General features: G+C 58.4%; 1 protein-coding gene across 4 annotated transcripts in view; it reads right to left on the bottom strand.

The window, feature by feature from the left end:
* The window catches only part of CPNE8 (copine 8), a 73,305-nt gene extending 59,821 nt beyond the window's left edge, over positions 1 to 13,484 (bottom strand). For 3 of the 4 annotated variants that reach the window (XM_060194637.1, XM_007531756.3, XM_060194636.1), the window contains exons 1-3: positions 13,348 to 13,482; positions 5,777 to 5,817; positions 4,279 to 4,325 (exon numbers count right to left, since the gene is read on the bottom strand). In XM_060194637.1, coding sequence (XP_060050620.1) covers positions 4,279 to 4,325; positions 5,777 to 5,817; positions 13,348 to 13,445 — 186 coding nt within the window. In that variant the 5' untranslated portion in view covers positions 13,446 to 13,482. Of the gene's footprint in view, positions 1 to 4,278; positions 4,326 to 5,776; positions 5,818 to 13,347 lie in introns of all 4 variants that reach the window. The other variant, XR_009550723.1, reaches the window with a different exon arrangement.
* Positions 13,485 to 15,626: the final 2,142 nt, after the last annotated feature.

Below are 15,626 nucleotides of genomic sequence, written 5' to 3' on the forward strand. Positions count from 1 at the left end.
GCTCACCTGGTCAGTGTGCTGCCATCATGTGCATGAAGCAGGCGGGAGCCAGATCCACTGCAGTGAAGCGAACTTCAGCACTGTGGAGCCTCTCCCCCCACCACCATCTAAAAAAAGGCAGTAGCAGGGCCAGGGAGGGGGGAGTCAGCAGATAGAGCATATGCCGCCCATGCACAAAGCCCTGGGCTCGAGTCCCTCTCTACAGGTGGGAGCACCATGGATGGTATCAGAGGAGCCCTTGGTTGGTGGAGTCTTGCTGTGTTGTTTCTCTGCTCTCTTTCTCATAAAACTATACAATAATAAGCTGGGCCTTGGAGGTGGCCTGAGGCCCTGCGGTCCCTCTCTGGCCTACGGGAGAAGCAGGCAATGATGACGCCACACACCCTAAACTCACTGTCCACCCGCCAACCATACACACCTCTAAACAGTGACCTCTGACCTTTCATTCACATCTATTTTGCCAGCTGGAGCCTTCTACTTCAGTACAAATCCACTGCTCCTGACAGAGTTTTTCTTTCAATCCTATTAATAGAGAGCAACAGAGAGGGAGGGAGAGACAGAGAGGGTGAGAGAGGCTCAGCCTGTGAAGCTTCCCCTGTGTGTGTGCTCACAGTGGTGCTGGGAGTTCCAGCCCAAGGCCCAGCACACAGTGAAGCATGCACTCTGGCAGGGAGCCATCTCTGGCTTCTGAAGCAAGTGCAGCTCCAGCACTGCCTCAACCTCCTGAAAGCCCCTGCTACAGCCGCCTCTGAGAACCTGCTCTGAGCCCAGGACTCAAGCGGGAGTCTGCCAAGGGACAGAGGATGGCTCAGACCACCACCCTGCCGACAGCAGCTGAGAGAGTCACACAAGCACACAGGCTGTCATCTGGGAGCTCAGTAACAAACGTGGAAGCCAGGCAGCCTAAGGCCAGGCGCAGGGCAGCCAGGAGGCCTGTGGGTCCTGTCTCGCAACGTGCTCTGGCTGGCTGGCACTGGAGGTGTCCTTGGAGTGGGCACACAGCTCAGTCCCAGCTCTTCCTACACTCAGTGTGCTCACAACTTTGAAGTCTACGATTTTCTGTCTCTGTCTCTCTGTCTCTCTGCTGTGCTCCCATGTGGTGCCGGGGCTCGGGCCCAGGGTGAGGCCTGTGGCCTCACAATGTACCCCCTGGCCCAAGCATGCGTGCAGTGGATGCTCAGACTCAGATTCCAAAGTAGCCTCCACTTGTGTGCTAGAGAGCGGTGTGCAAGAGAGCAGCGGGCAAGCCGTAAGTCTCCTGCCAGGAGACAGAGCACACACCACACACAGCATCAGAGAACGGGGTCACCCATGCCACTTCCTCTAAGAACAAAAGAAACATAGCGGGGGTGGGGGGTCTAAAAACATAAGAAATGAAGCAGGAGACACAGGAAGAAACATTACAACACTGTGATCCAGGGCCAGGTAGGGCACACCCAGCTGAACACACACATTACCATGCACAAGGACCCAGGTTCAAGCCCCTACTCCCCTTCTGCAGGGTGGGGGGAGACTCATGAGTGCTAAAGCAGGGCTGCAAGTGTCTCTCCCTCTCTATCTCTTCTTCCCCTCTAGAGTTATCTCTGTCCTATCAAAGAAAGGCAGAAAGATAGAAAGCTGTGACCCATGTCAACAGATCCAAGGACAAGAGGTGAGTGTGTGTGTGTGTGGGGGGGTGGTGAGGGGGATAGGAACCCAGCTCCCTATGTGGGCAGACATGACTATTGGGGGGTAAGATTGGCTGACACCAGTCTTGGGGAGATGAGGCAGTGTACCCCGGTGGTATCCATGGTCTTGCAAATCAGCACTTCTGTGTTAAAAGTGATATGGGGGGCACAGATGGAGAGCTGAACAGAGGCTGCAGAGCATGGTGTCCAGCATGGGCTCATAGCCAGCACTGCACAGAGGTGGAAGTCAAAGGCAACAAGGATCGGGCAGTCAAAAGCATGGGGAACTTGAGAACAGGTCAGTAGAACGAGCTAGCATTTGCAGAACAGGTCAGTAGACGAGCTGGCATTTGCACTGAGCCACCAGGAGTTTCCTTGACACACTTCCTCACCAGAGAACTGGGCCTGCACACCTGCATAACCTCTGCTTCCAGCAGGTGGGTCTTTTATCAACCAGAAAGGGAGAGACAGCCATGGAGGGAGAGGGGGAGTGGCCCCACAGCACAACTCCACCCTCAGGGCTCCCACTGTTGCCAGGAGAGTGAAGGTGTGTGTTCCGAGGAGCCCTCTCCTGGCTCCTCCCACTCCTTTTCCTTTGCCCAAAGTGCCCACAGGGGTTGGGCACAAACCTGGTCCTGCACATGGTAAAGGGCGTCCTCTGTAGGGTGGGCCACCTCCCAGCTCCTCACTGTCCTCTGGACATGTGTCTGTCTGCATCCACACACAGGTCAGCCCACATGGGAGGAGAGTGGGTGCTCACACACACACCCCACCACCCTGTCAGTCCCTGCTCAGGCCCAGCCCAGCCCTACCCCTTACACCTCCATGAACGCACAGACAGCAGCCATGTTCTGAGAGTCTAATGTCTCAAACAGAGAATGACGAACAGCATAGCTCCTATGTGCCTTCTGGGAGCCGCCTTACTCTCACCCCTGCCTTGCTAACCTCCCCCACCCCCCACCCCTGCCTTTCTTCCTCCCACCCCACCCAGCTCTCCCCAGTCCCCCCCCCCCACCTTGCTCTGCCTAGCTCTATCTCCCCAGTTCCCCCACCTAGCTCTGCCTAGCTCTCCCCAGCTCCCTCCACTTTACTCCCCTGTAGCCTCCCCCCCACCTCACACCCCTGCCTAGCTCTGTGTGGAGAGGCCTTCAGAGATGCAGGGGCAGGGCCCTGAAGCCTGCTTCCCACTCTGAGATCATCATGCACTGAAGTACCATCTTAGTGCTCCGAGATCAATTTTCTCAAGAGCTTTTGATAATTCACAATCATTATAATTAATAATTGAAAACTCGAGGCCACTGTGACAGAGTCAGCCGTGGTTTCTAAATTCCCAACTGAACTTTACTTTTGGGTTGTTTTTTTGCCCGCAGCCCTCAGCTGGGTGCCAAGCTGCCACCTGACCCCAGCAAGCCAGCCGGCCCCATCAACTCTCCACTGGACTGTCCCTCTGAAAGGGAGGACTCCTGGGACAGCAGGGCCTCCAGGCAGAGACACAAAGGTCAGTCAGACAGGTGACTGGCAGAGAGAAGGTCCAGGATGACAAGGAGGTTGGTCAAGTGAGAAGGGTGTGACGTTCAACTCCTTGCCCTGCAGGTGGATCATAGGAGGAAGGTGACAGGAGAGTCAATGTGAGGGGGGACATGGGAGAGCTGCAGATCTGGGGTGCCAGCTGGATGGGTACTTACAAGGGTGGGGGGCAGAAGTGAGGATAGCAAAGGCTGACCTGGATGAGGAGGTGAGGAGGGAGGGGCCCACAGGGACAGAGAGGTGAGGACAGATGGGCTCACAGGGACAGGAAGGTGAGGACAGACGGGCTTACAGAGACAGGGAGATTTGGGTGTACAGACTCATATGACATCTCTGGGCTCTGTGCCCACCAGCATCAGTGGGGTGAATCTGGACGGGGACCCCTAGGAGGAGGGGGCCCTTCCGCTGCCCTGGGGAGACAGAGTCTGTAAAAGGGCTGCAGGCACAGCACCCAAGGCTCATGCAGCAGGACCCCCAGTGGGACCCAGAGTGGGACTGTTCCAGCACCACATATCTGGGCTCACAGGGCTCCTGAGCAGCGGGTCTCCTGAGAGAGATGCCCTCAAGTCCCCTCCTGCGCTGGCCTTGGTCTGAGCATGGCCCCATCCGAGGACGTAACCAGAGTGAGAACTGTGCCTCCCCGTCACTAAGCAAGTTTGTGAGTGTGAGGAGTGGATTCTCTGTTGTCTTTGAGTAGTGCCACTAGGCGGGAAGAGCAGGGGCCAAGCACCTCACTGAACACTGCAGCAGTAGGTCAGAAAGCACAGGGCTGACTCTAGCGCAGGAGTGGGCGGAGGGTCACACCTTGAGGTTAAACCATGCACTTGTCTGCAGCCTGCTGGTGCTAGTTCCCACTAAGGGAAACACAGTTCCAGGGCTAGAATATGCCACAGGACAGCAGCCAAATACGCAGGATTTTTATAAACATGGCACAAAGACTACTGTCATAAAATGAAAAAAGAAATTCAATCTTGGGGTTGATGAAGACTTAAAATAGATGAAGAAGGCAAAATATCACCTTGATCAAATTGTAGCTCATATTCTATTTTCTAGCACAGTGATTTAAGAAAAATATAATTCTTACCTCTCTCCATTCTTTATTTCCAACTCCTTGTACGTATAAGACACAAACTATAAAAAATAAAAGATTATATTTACAAACAGCAGGCATAAACACATGCAATTTATTTTCCTGCTCTCCAAAACCTTGTCACAGTTCATTCCTGACCTAACTCTTACAAGGAAGATATCAAGATCCAACTCTATGCACAGAGGTAGAGATGGGAAAGAGGGCTGGGGGGGGGCCGTGTGTGTGCAGCTGGTAAAGTGCACAGTTTATCATGCTCAAGGACCCAGGTTCAAACCCCTGCTCCACACCCGCAGTGGGGGAAACTTCATGAGTGGTGAAGCAGGACAGCAGGTGTCTCTCTCCCTTATTCTCTCTCTCTCTCTCTCTCTCTCTCTTTCTCTCTCTCTCTCTCTCTCCCTCCCTCCCTCCCTCTTTCCCTCCTGATTTTGCTTTGTCCTATCAAATTAAAAAAAAAAGGGAGGGGGCTGGACAGCAGCGCAGCAGGTTAAGTGCACATGGCACAAAGTGCAAGGACCAGCATAAGGATTCCGGTTCGAGCCCCTGGCTCCCCACCTGCAGGGGGTCACTTCACAAGCAGTGAAGCAGGTTTGTAGGTGTCTCTCTTTCTCTCCCCCTCTGTATTCCCCTCCTCTCTCCATTTCTCTCTATTCTATCCAACAGCAATGACAACAATAATAATAACAACAATAAACAAGGGCAACAAAATGGAAGAAAATATCTTCCAGGAGCAGTGGATTCATAGTGCAGGCACTGAGCCCCAGCAATAACCCTGGAGGCAAAAAAAAAAAGGGGAAAAAAAATGGCTTCTGATAGGCAAAATAACAACAACAACAATAATAATAATAATAAAACAGACTTGGGAAACCAGTGCCCCCTGAAGTCCATCCACCAGGGTGTGACCCAAGACAAAGTCACATGCCTGTCAAGGGCCCTACCTTCTGGCCTCATAACTGCTAACAGGGAAGAAACCCTCAGCCTGGCCAGGGGGCCCGAGGGACCCTGGATGGGGGTGGAGGCCAGAGAAGAGAGGAAGCCGCCTCTCCCTGCACCCCAGAAACCGCTGGCTGTTTTGCTTCCCCCACTGTCCTGCCAGTCCTAATGCCTGTCGGAAACCTCCACCACAGGCCCACTGCCCAGGTCCTTCAGAGGACGTGGGGCTCCAGCACATGGAATGTGTGTGTGTCGGGGGAGGGGAGAGGTGCTCAAGCCCATTCCTCCCACCAGGTGCCCAGCACCTAAGTGCCTGCACAAGGCCCTCACTGGCACCCCCCCAGGTGCCCAGCCTCTGGCCTCACTCCCTGGGGTGGGCAGCCCCTCCCCCAGACACCCGGCCTCTGGCCTCACTCCCTAGGATGGGCATGCAGGGGTCCGGGCCCCAGCCTGGGCCTAAAGCCAGTAGGTCAGCACGAAGCAAGAGTGCGATGTCTAGAAGGTCAGGTGGGCCAGGCCTGGAGATAGCAGGTTGGGCCCAGGCACCAGTGCAGGCACTCACTCGGGTCCGACTTGGAGAAGGTATCTCTGTCCAGCAGGTTTCTGTTGAGGGAAGCAGAGAAGGTGGGTAAATGAAGGGGCTCGGGGGCACAGGAGTAGGTGGCACCTGCCATGTGAGATGTCCACACAGGTGAGCAGAGCTCTGCTGTGGCTACCACCACCACCCCCCCATGTCTCCATTGTCAGACACTGCACTGGGAGCGAGGCCTATGATCTCTGGTCCCCACCTGTGTCTAGAGCTCTCAGAGCTGCACACAGGGCTCCCTGGGTGAATGTGCCTCTCCCCCGGGCAGCAGTGAGACCCCCACCCTCTGCATCCTGCGTGTGGCCAGGGAACCTCAGAAACAGAGATGCACCTGAGCAAAGGACATTTAGCGGCAACAATATAGATAAAGAAATAAATAGAAAGAAAGAAAGCTCAGGTGAGAGAGACACATGGCCTTCCAGTTCCTCCCTAGCCTTCAGACAAACAGGTTCCCCCCCCAACACACATACACACCCCTGGAAAACAGGGCAGAGACCCCCACAGCCTGAGGGCAGGACTGAAGGCATCACCACAGTCACAGAAGGTGCAGGCAGGCTGAAGCACACGCACAGAGGAATCTGCTTCCCGGGGGCTACACACACACAACACTAGAGGGGAAGCCACTCAGGACCAAGGTCAATGAGTGACAGAGGACCAGCTAAGGCTCACTCACACTTGGAACAAAGGCCAAAGCAAACATCCCAGAGGAGATGATCACTGACCCTCAGGGAGGACAAAGGAAACCTGGGCTAAGAAGAGGGGCTCCTTTGGGGGTAAGGGTGAGGAGACAGCTGCTAAAAGCACAGGAGGAGGTCCTGGTTCAGTTTCCAGCACCACCCTAAGCAAGTAAGTCACTGGCACTTTGGGAGTGGAGGTGGTGACATTTCTATGACACGACAGTCCTGGAATCCCAGACCCAGAGGCAACATTAAGTCCATGTACTAAACAGAGGAGACCCAGATAAGCTTCCGCTCAATCCAGGCAATGGTTCAGGTGTGAGCGGGCAGTGGAGAGACAGGCAGCGTGCCCGCCCGGGGCCTGGGGATGACCACACACTGTGCCAGGCCCAGCAGGTGCTGGAGCCCGGAGCCTGCTGCCCACACTCCCTGCACATCCAGCCTCTGAATGTCACGCCGGCCAGAATCAATCAGAGCCAACTGGAAGGAAACACAAGGTGCTATTTTTAAAACCCTGGCGTGAGGAACTTTCTAAGCTTTACAGGAAGCACAGAGAAAAGATGAACGCAGCTGACAGTGGGGGCATTTCAAAGTTCTGTGCATGCAGGAGATGCAATAACCGCAGTGCAAGACAATGGCCTCAAGCGCCGGCAGGTGAGACACCCATGCTGTCCACATGAAAGCGTCCTCTAGATTCATACGAGACAGAAAGGCGGCAAGAGAGAGAGACGCCACAGCACCAGAGCTCCCAAGCAGAGACCTGGCTCACACACGGCCAAGCAGGTCTGTCCCCAGCCAAGCTGTCCTGTCTGCCCAAAGACCTGTTTGAATAGAACACCCCCGACATCTACATCTTGCCAATCATTTCTGCTCTGGTCCCTGTTAACAGTGCTGATGCCCAGGCCACCCTGTAGCTTCCCACTGACTGACAGCACTCGGGAAACGTGATGACTGAGTCCTCTCATAGCAACTGTCACTCTTGGAGAAAGAGGTGGGGGGGAGGGGCACATTGGGGTCAAAAGAACTGAAGTTGGGGGTGAGAGTGTTCTGCAGACACCTCAGAGAGAGACAAGAATCCGTACCAATATGTAAACAACTGTGCTGTCATCCATTATGCCCCCAATGAAAGGATAAAAAGAGGGGGGAGGGTAGGAGCACATATATACCCCACCCCACTCTACCCCACCCCTGGCAATGGGTGTGGTATACAGATACCTGAGGTGCAGAGATAAACTCCACTTAGGTGAAACAGTCTCATAGGTCATTATTCCCCCCCCCAATAAAATGATTTTTAAAAGAACAGAATGAGGGGCTGGGCGGTGGCACACTTGGTTAAGCATACGCAGTACCAAGCCCAATGGCCATGCCAGAATCTGTATTGGAGCCCCCAGCTCCCCATCTGCAGGTAGAAAGTTTGGCGAGCGGTAAAGCAGGTCTGCAGGTATCTCTTTCTCTCTCCCTATCTGCCCTACTCCTCTCTTAATTTATCTCTGTCCTGGACAGTAACATGGAAAACAATGGCCACCAGGAGCAGTGGATTCGCAGTGTAGGCACTGAGCCCCAGTGATAACCCTGGAGGCAAAGATTTATTTATTAATGAGAAAGAGAGAAGCAGAGCACACTTTGGCATCCACAATGCTGGGGACTGAACTCAGGACCTCACACATGCAAGTGTGGTGCTCACACTAGACACCTCCCAGGCCTCAAGAAGGAATGTCACCCCCCCACCCCACCTCCCACCCCACCCCCCATAAAGCAAACCCAGAAGGGGGCCTGCTTACAGAGCCCTGGGGGCTGGGGTGCCAGGAGGCAGCCTTAGTCCAGCTCCCCCCATTCCTGTGTGCCCATTCCTGGATACCCCCAACTGTGTGCACCCCACCCCTGCTGCTGACATCATCCATGCTCACTGGACCCTGCAGATGAGCCCCAGAGGCCATCTCCCTGCCCCCCCAGTCCTATGTGACACAAGACAGTGATGGCCGTGGGCCTGAGACAGGCCACCAATCACCGAAGGAGACAGAGGAAGGTGGGTACAGCCTCTGCCCGGTGGGCCTTCCCAGCACCACACACAGCCTGCCTGCCAAGCACATGGTCCCTGCTGCTGGGGGGCAGAGAGGTGGTGGTGGGGGCGGGGGTGGTACCTTCAGGCTCAACAGCTCAAAGGGCCACTTCCCAGTAGGGCTGTGGCATCAGCTCATTCAAAACTCATGATCAATACACACTTAGGCCAGCAGGGGCAGAGCAAGTGAAGGGAGCAATACAGGGCTCACCCTCAGGGCTTCCTCCAAACACTTAGAAGCAGGGAGGGCTTCCATCTCCCAGCAGCAAGGGAGCTGAGGGTGCAGTGGGCAGTGGCTTTGGCTGCAGAGGGCTGGCTTGCCCACATCCAGGCTCCTGGGGTCCTGGCGAGGGCACAGCAGACACTGGGGCGGGGGCAGTCCAGACCTGGGGGAGGACACATGGGCGGGAGGGTCCCAGCCAGGCAGCTGCGGAGCACTGAATCCTCCCCTCACCCCAAGGCTGCAGGACATGCCTGGAGCACACTCCCACCCAGGGCCAGTGCAGAACAGAAGCACTAGCCAAGCAGGTGTGTCTGCCAGGTGTGTGTGTCTAACCAGGCATGTCTGTCTGGCAGGTGTGTGTATCTGACAGTTTCTGTCTGACCAGATATATAACTGTGTTTGACTGTGTTTGACCAGGTGTGCCTGCCTGACCAGGTGTGTGTGTCTGACCAAGTGTTTCTGTCTGATCAAGTGTTTCTGTTTGGCCAAGCACGTGTCTACCTAGTCAAATGTGTCCACATGACCAACCCTGTCTGTCTGGCCAGGTCCATCTGTCTGACCCAGGGGTGTGCCTACAAAGGCCTGGGGTGCCTGAGGACCCAGTGGAGCTCACCGTTCTGCACCCTCTGCCCAGGCTCCGTCCTGTACCAGCCAGCAGCACAGGACACACAGGTGTACACACTGCACCAGGGCCCCAAAGGGCTCAAGAATGACCTCCAAGAGGGGACAGACCCCAAGGTTAGTAAGGGACCTGCATAGGTCACAGCTTCCACAAGCACCACACGTTCTTCTCAGCAGTTGGGCTACAACACTCCTAGGCAGGTGGATCCGAGGTCACAGCACATCTTCCCACGCCCTGACCCCAGGTACCAGGTTATAGCACACCTCTTCCCACACCCTGTCTCCAGGTACCAGATCACAGCACACCTCTCCCAACGCCCTGTCCCCAGGCCCTGAGGTCACAACATACCTCTCTCTATGCCCTGTCCCCAGGCTCTGAGGTCACAGCACACACATACAGACACCCATGCACACAGCTTGGCCATGAAGGAGCCACCAACACTGCCTTCACCTGTTCTGCTGTCCCACAGCTCAGTCCCCAGGAGTCTTCTGGAAGGATGATGGAGAGCAGCCCTCACCTGTGAGGGGTCAGGGAAGAGAGCACAGGAGCCACCATGCTGTGCCCCCTGGCCTCAACAGTGGGCCTCCCCAAGCCCACAGTCCTGTCCCACTGGCCAGGCCTGCAGCTCCCCCGGGAATGGCCGCCTTCTGGCCACATGGGGGCGCAGCTTGGCTTCGTGAGTGCAGGGAACACAGCCTGCTTGAGACCCAGGTGGGGCCCCACCACATGTCTGGACCTGGGCACAACCGGGAGGCCCTGGGTCCCAGAACTACTCTGTATTCCCAGGCCCAGCTGACTAGCCTGGAGCTCCTGGCTGCAGGTGTCTGCAGAGCTGGGCTCCAGCTCGCCTCAGTCAGGCAGTGTTCAACTGAGTCCTCCAGCCACCTGGCTGCATGGGATGCTTGGGAGTCCCCAGGGCCCCACACTACACCAGCAACTCCACTTCCCAGGACCACTGTGAGCACACAGGGACCCCTGCCTGTTTTGTCACCTCGGAAATCCACTGCGATCTGACCAGCACTGGCCCCTTGGGCTGGGAGTGCATACCTTGGGGCTGAAGCCTCTAAAAGAAGCACTGTGGTCCCCAGGCGCAAAGGCACCTGGGCCAGATCCACGGTTTCCAAGGCCATCCCTCCAGCTGTGGCCAGTTTAACTAGGTAACCCAATTAACCTGATCCTGAGATTAGCACGACAAAGAAAACAAATGCAGGAGAGCAACAGTCCAAAACAGAAGAGGGCTCAGGCCATCTGCAGGATGTGGTGGCCTGGCCATGCTCACCTGTACCTGGGGGCAGCACAGGCAATGACTGCACCTGCACAGGTCAGCAAGGTCATGTCAGCCCCTTAAACCAGGCCCCGCCGACTCAGGCCATGCCACGCCCCACCTGCCTGCCTCCTCTGTCATGTCACTTTCCACACCTGTCCATGTGTCCTGATGAGGTGAAGCTCAGGGCTCCCAGGATATCCCAGGGCCAGTATGATCCAAGAACGGGATCCTCTGTTGGGTTCTCTGAACCACACTTCCAGGCATTCACAGCTAAGTATGGCAGCATCTGGGGCTGGAGGCCACTCCCAGCCCCCCTGAAGCTCAGGCCGACAGGGCCCCTGGGGCACCCCTGCACTCTCTGCTGCTGGGGCCTTGGCACCACAGTCCATGTGCCTGCAGAGGCCGCCTGTGCTGCACCCCAGGGTAGGGATGCTGACACACCCATGGACTTGCTCTGTGGAGACTGCCACCTCCCCCAGCTGGGAGATCCCACCCTGGACATCAACACTATGGGGATTCCTTTCCTCTCTGAAACTTGGAAACAAGACAGCTGGTCTGTGGCCCCAGGCGAGCAGAAAGCCCAGCATTCACCCATGCTTGAGGCTCAGGGTTCAATCTCCCACACTGCACTTGCCAGAATGGTGCTCTGACTCTTTGTCCTCAGTAAACGGAGGATTACAGCAAATGCCCCAAACCAATGGTGTGGCAAGAGGCCTCCGGGCTCCCAAAGAGACATGCAGAGGCAGCTCTCAGAAGCTTCCAGAAGCTGTGCTGTGGCAGCTTTGACTCTTTTGAGTCAGAGGAAAAGGAGGGACCCGGCTTGGCCAGGAGGACACTTCCAGCCCTATCCTGCCCCAGAACTGGAGACCACGGGGGTGGGGGAGGGGTGGGGGGGGAAAGCCCTCCCTTCCTTCCAGTAGCCGGCCATGTTGGGCACCAGCTCTTCTAGACTCATCTACACCCGCGGGAGCTGCTTCCACTCCTGTACAAGTTAAAAACAGCTGGGTGCAAGGAGGGGGCGGAGCGGTGGGGAGGAGGAGACCCCCAACTTTACCGACAGAAAGCAGCAGAGTCCCAGCGGGGTCCCCGCATACACTTTCCCCCCCACACACACACATACAGGAAGGAAGGGCTGCCCCCACCCATAGGAAGGAGGGGTGCCAGGCAGGCCCGGGATCCCGGATCTGGGCCGGCCCAGCTGCTCTGCTCCAGACCAGGAGCAGGAAGTGGGTGGGGAGCCAGGGAAGAGAGAGGGGGACTGGGGTCCCACCCTGCACCCTTACCACCCAGAGGCAGAGTCTCGGCCTGCACAGGGAACTGAGGGTGTCCTGGCCTGCACACAGGGAGCACAGGGTCCCTGGTCTAGCACACAGGAAGCACAGGGTCCCTGGTCCAGCACACAGGAAGCACAATGTCCCTGGTCCAGCACACAGGAAACACAGGGTCCCTGGTCCAGCACACAGAGAGCACAGGGTCCCAGGTCCAGCACACAGGGAGTACAGGGTCCCTAGTCCAGCACACAGGGAGCACAGGGTCCCTGGTCCAGCACACAGAGAGCACAGGGTCCCTGGTCCAGCACACAGGGAGCACAGGGTCCCTGGTCCAGCACACAGAGAGCACAGGGTCCCTGGTCCAGCACACAGGGAGCACAGGGTCCCTGGTCCAGCACACAGGGAGTACAGGGTCCCTGGTCCAGCACACAGGGAGCACAGGGTCCCTGGTCCAGCACACAGAGAGCACAGGGTCCCTGGTCCAGCACACAGAGAGCACAGGGTCCCTGGTCCAGCACACAGGGAGCACAGGGTCCCAGGTCCAGCACACAGGGAGTACAGGGTCCCTGGTCCAGCACAGAGAGCACAGGGTCCCAGGTCCAGCACACAGGGAGTACAGGGTCCCTGGTCCAGCACACAGGGAGCACAGGGTCCCTGGTCCAGCACACAGAGAGCACAGGGTCCCTGGTCCAGCACACAGGGAGCACAGGGTCCCAGGTCCAGCACACAGGGAGCACAGGGTCCCAGGTCCAGCACACAGGGAGTACAGGGTCCCTGGTCCAGCACACAGGGAGCACAGGGTCCCAGGTCCAGCACATGGGGAGCACGGGGTCCCAGGTCCAGCACACAGAGATGGAGCACAGGGTCCTGGATCCAGCACACAATGAAGGCAAGGGACCCCAGCAGCACACGGGCAGCACAGGGTCCCAGGGTCCAGCACACAAGAAACACAGGGACCCCCCGAGTCCAGCACAATACGGGCACAGGGTCCCGGATCCAGCACAGAGAGGGAGCACAGGGTCCTGGGTCCAGCACACCGGAAACACGGGGTCCCAGGTCCAGCGCACGGGGGGCACGGGGTCCAGGCTCCAGCGCACGCGGAGCACAGGGTCCCCGGTCCAGCGCACGGGGGACACGGGGTCCCGGGTCCAGCACACCGGGAGCACGAGGTCTCGGGTCCAGCACACAGTGGAGGGACCCCGGCAGCAAGCTGGGAGCAGAAAGGCCCCGCGGGTTTGAAGGGTGCAAGGCCGGGGTTCCCCGCTGAGTCACAGCCCCGTCAACTTGCAACACACTTCCTGCGGGCGGGTGGGCGGTCCCGAACCCAGTCTCCCTATCCCCCCACCCTTGTCCCCCCCCATCCCGTCCCGTCCCGTCCCGTCCCGTCCCGTCCCGCCCGTCGGCTCGCTCACTCGCTCGCTTGCTCACCGGCAGCACACTGACACCTCCACGCGGGTGGCGGGGATGGCCGCGCTCAGCCGGTTCAGGTCGCCCAGGCCCGAGCCGCTAGTGTAGCGACTGTCCATCCCGCCGCTGCCTGCACACTGAACCGCGCAGGGAGGAGCCGCAGGGAGACCGCCTCCGGGCCACCCCCGCCCCGGCCCGCCCACCGCCAGGCCCGGCCCCTCCAGCCCGCGGCCCGGCCCTCTGAGCCCCTGGTCCTGAGCCCCAGTCCCCCTGCTGCCCCCACCACAAAGCCCCCTGCATCTTCCCCGGACCCCAAAGGCCCCTGCTGCCCCCACCCCAAAGGCCCCTGCACCCTCCCCGGACCCCAAAATTCCCTGCTGTTCCCTGCACCTTCCCCGAACCCCAAAGTCCCCTGCTGCACCCACCCCAAAGCCCCCGCACTCTTCCTGGCCCAAAGTCCCCTGACCCACCCCCCCAAAATCCCAGTCCGGCCCGGCGGTCTCCAGCCCCGCCCCGTGCGACTCCGCACCCCGCTGCAATGGGGCGCCCTCGGGCCCCTCCCTCCCAGCTCCGCCCCTCTCCCCCTCCCCCCAGCCCACCTGCTCTTTCTCCCCCGCGCAGCCCCAGACTTACCTGCTGGGGGATGGGGCAGGGAGTGGCCCTGCTCCTCTTTGGGGCCGGTATGGGGGTGAGGGTGGGGAGGGACCGAAAAGTCCAGTTCCTTCTCGGGGTGCACCGCCCCCGCCCCAAGTCTGGCTGCGAAACTGCGGCTCAGAGGCTCGGCTGCTCTCCCCAGGCGCGTGGGCGCCCCTGGGTGGTCGCGGTCTGTAGGTAAAGGGCTTCTCGCCTCCCTGGGTCGTTGGCGAGGTCAGACCTCAGTGCACTAGGTGGAGTCCCGGCGGGGAAGCGGGGGCAGGGGGGGGCCCTCGGTGGCACCACACCTGGGTGGGAAAGTCCTGGCTCCCTTGGGGGTGGAGCAAAGCACCTGGGGGGGGTGTTGGGGAACAGAGACCCTCACCTGGGGACCAGATTTCCTGAGGCCCGCACCTGGGTGGGGGGGACGCGTCCAGGCTGCCTGGGGGAGTCCGGGCCTCCTTGGTGGTGGGGGGGGCGGGGTTCGCCGCCCTGCAGGCAGAGGGTCCATCCCCTTGAGTCCCTAGACTCTGGCCAGCCTGGGTGGGGCCGCTCGCTTGCCTTCCCCTGTTGCCAAAGGCGCAGTGCCAGGGGTACCCTCACCCCAGCACTGCCCTGCTGCCGGAGACTATGGGGGGATGGGGGCTGCGTGCAGGCTGTGGCCAGCCAGGCCTGGAGAACTGTAAACCACAACTCCCCAGGGGAGGGCGTTGCTTTGCCAAGTGCCAGACTCAGGGTCCTCCTGTCCCCACAGCACAGAAGGCAGCAGCTTCCAAGCTGCTGTCTCTTTCTCTCTGCCTCCTCGGTTGGTCTCTGCAAAACAAAAGCTAGCCAGACATTTTTTTTGGGGGGGGGGGTAGGTAGTTGCAGGGGGAGGAATGGGAGCTGCGTCTGCCCCCAGCCCCAGGCCCCCTGAGCTCCCCTGCTGTGAGCAGAGGTTGATGGAGGCAGGCCCTCTCACCCAGCAAGAGCCAGCCCAGCCCCCAGTGTCTCCAGTGGTTGGAGCCCCAGCCAGCCCTGCAGTCCCCACTGGCCCCCACACCTGCCCTGGGCATGGCTGGCATCGACCCTCAACAGGTTGAAGACATATCTGTTTTCTGTGCAAAAGTGCATCATGACTTCTCTGCAATCCTGTTAAATGCCCTTCCACAAAATCTGGTTCACTCTGTTTTGTGTGGGTATATTTAGATCATTCATATAGTACTGTGTATGCTGTCTTGACATGTATAACGTCCAACCACAGACATGTGCAGACATGCACACACCTGTGTGGGCTGCTGGTCCTCTGGCCTATCTCTGTGCTGACTCCAGAGCTGCAGCACTGCTGTCAACCACCCTGCCCTTGCAGAAGGGGGGGTGGGATGGGCCATGCTCCCAGAAGGAATCTTGGAGGCCTGCAGTGCTGGGTACCGCCGGGCGTGGTGTGGCTGGGAGACTATCCCAGGCCTGGTGTGCTCAGTGATCCCACAGAGAGAAACACCCAGACTTCTCTACGCCACAGCACTGAAGCTGCCAACAGGCTGCAAGGACGTGGCCTCCCCCTCCTCCCCACACACACACCTTTGCTAAGAGCTGCTCTCCTCTTTGCTGATTTACTTCTTTTGAGTGAAAGAGGTACCAGAGCCCTACTCAGCTGCCATGAGTGGCATTGGGATGGAACCTGGGGT

Source organism: Erinaceus europaeus, chromosome 7 (genome assembly GCF_950295315.1).
Source record: "Erinaceus europaeus chromosome 7, mEriEur2.1, whole genome shotgun sequence".
In the NCBI taxonomy this organism is placed as follows: domain Eukaryota; kingdom Metazoa; phylum Chordata; class Mammalia; order Eulipotyphla; family Erinaceidae; genus Erinaceus; species Erinaceus europaeus.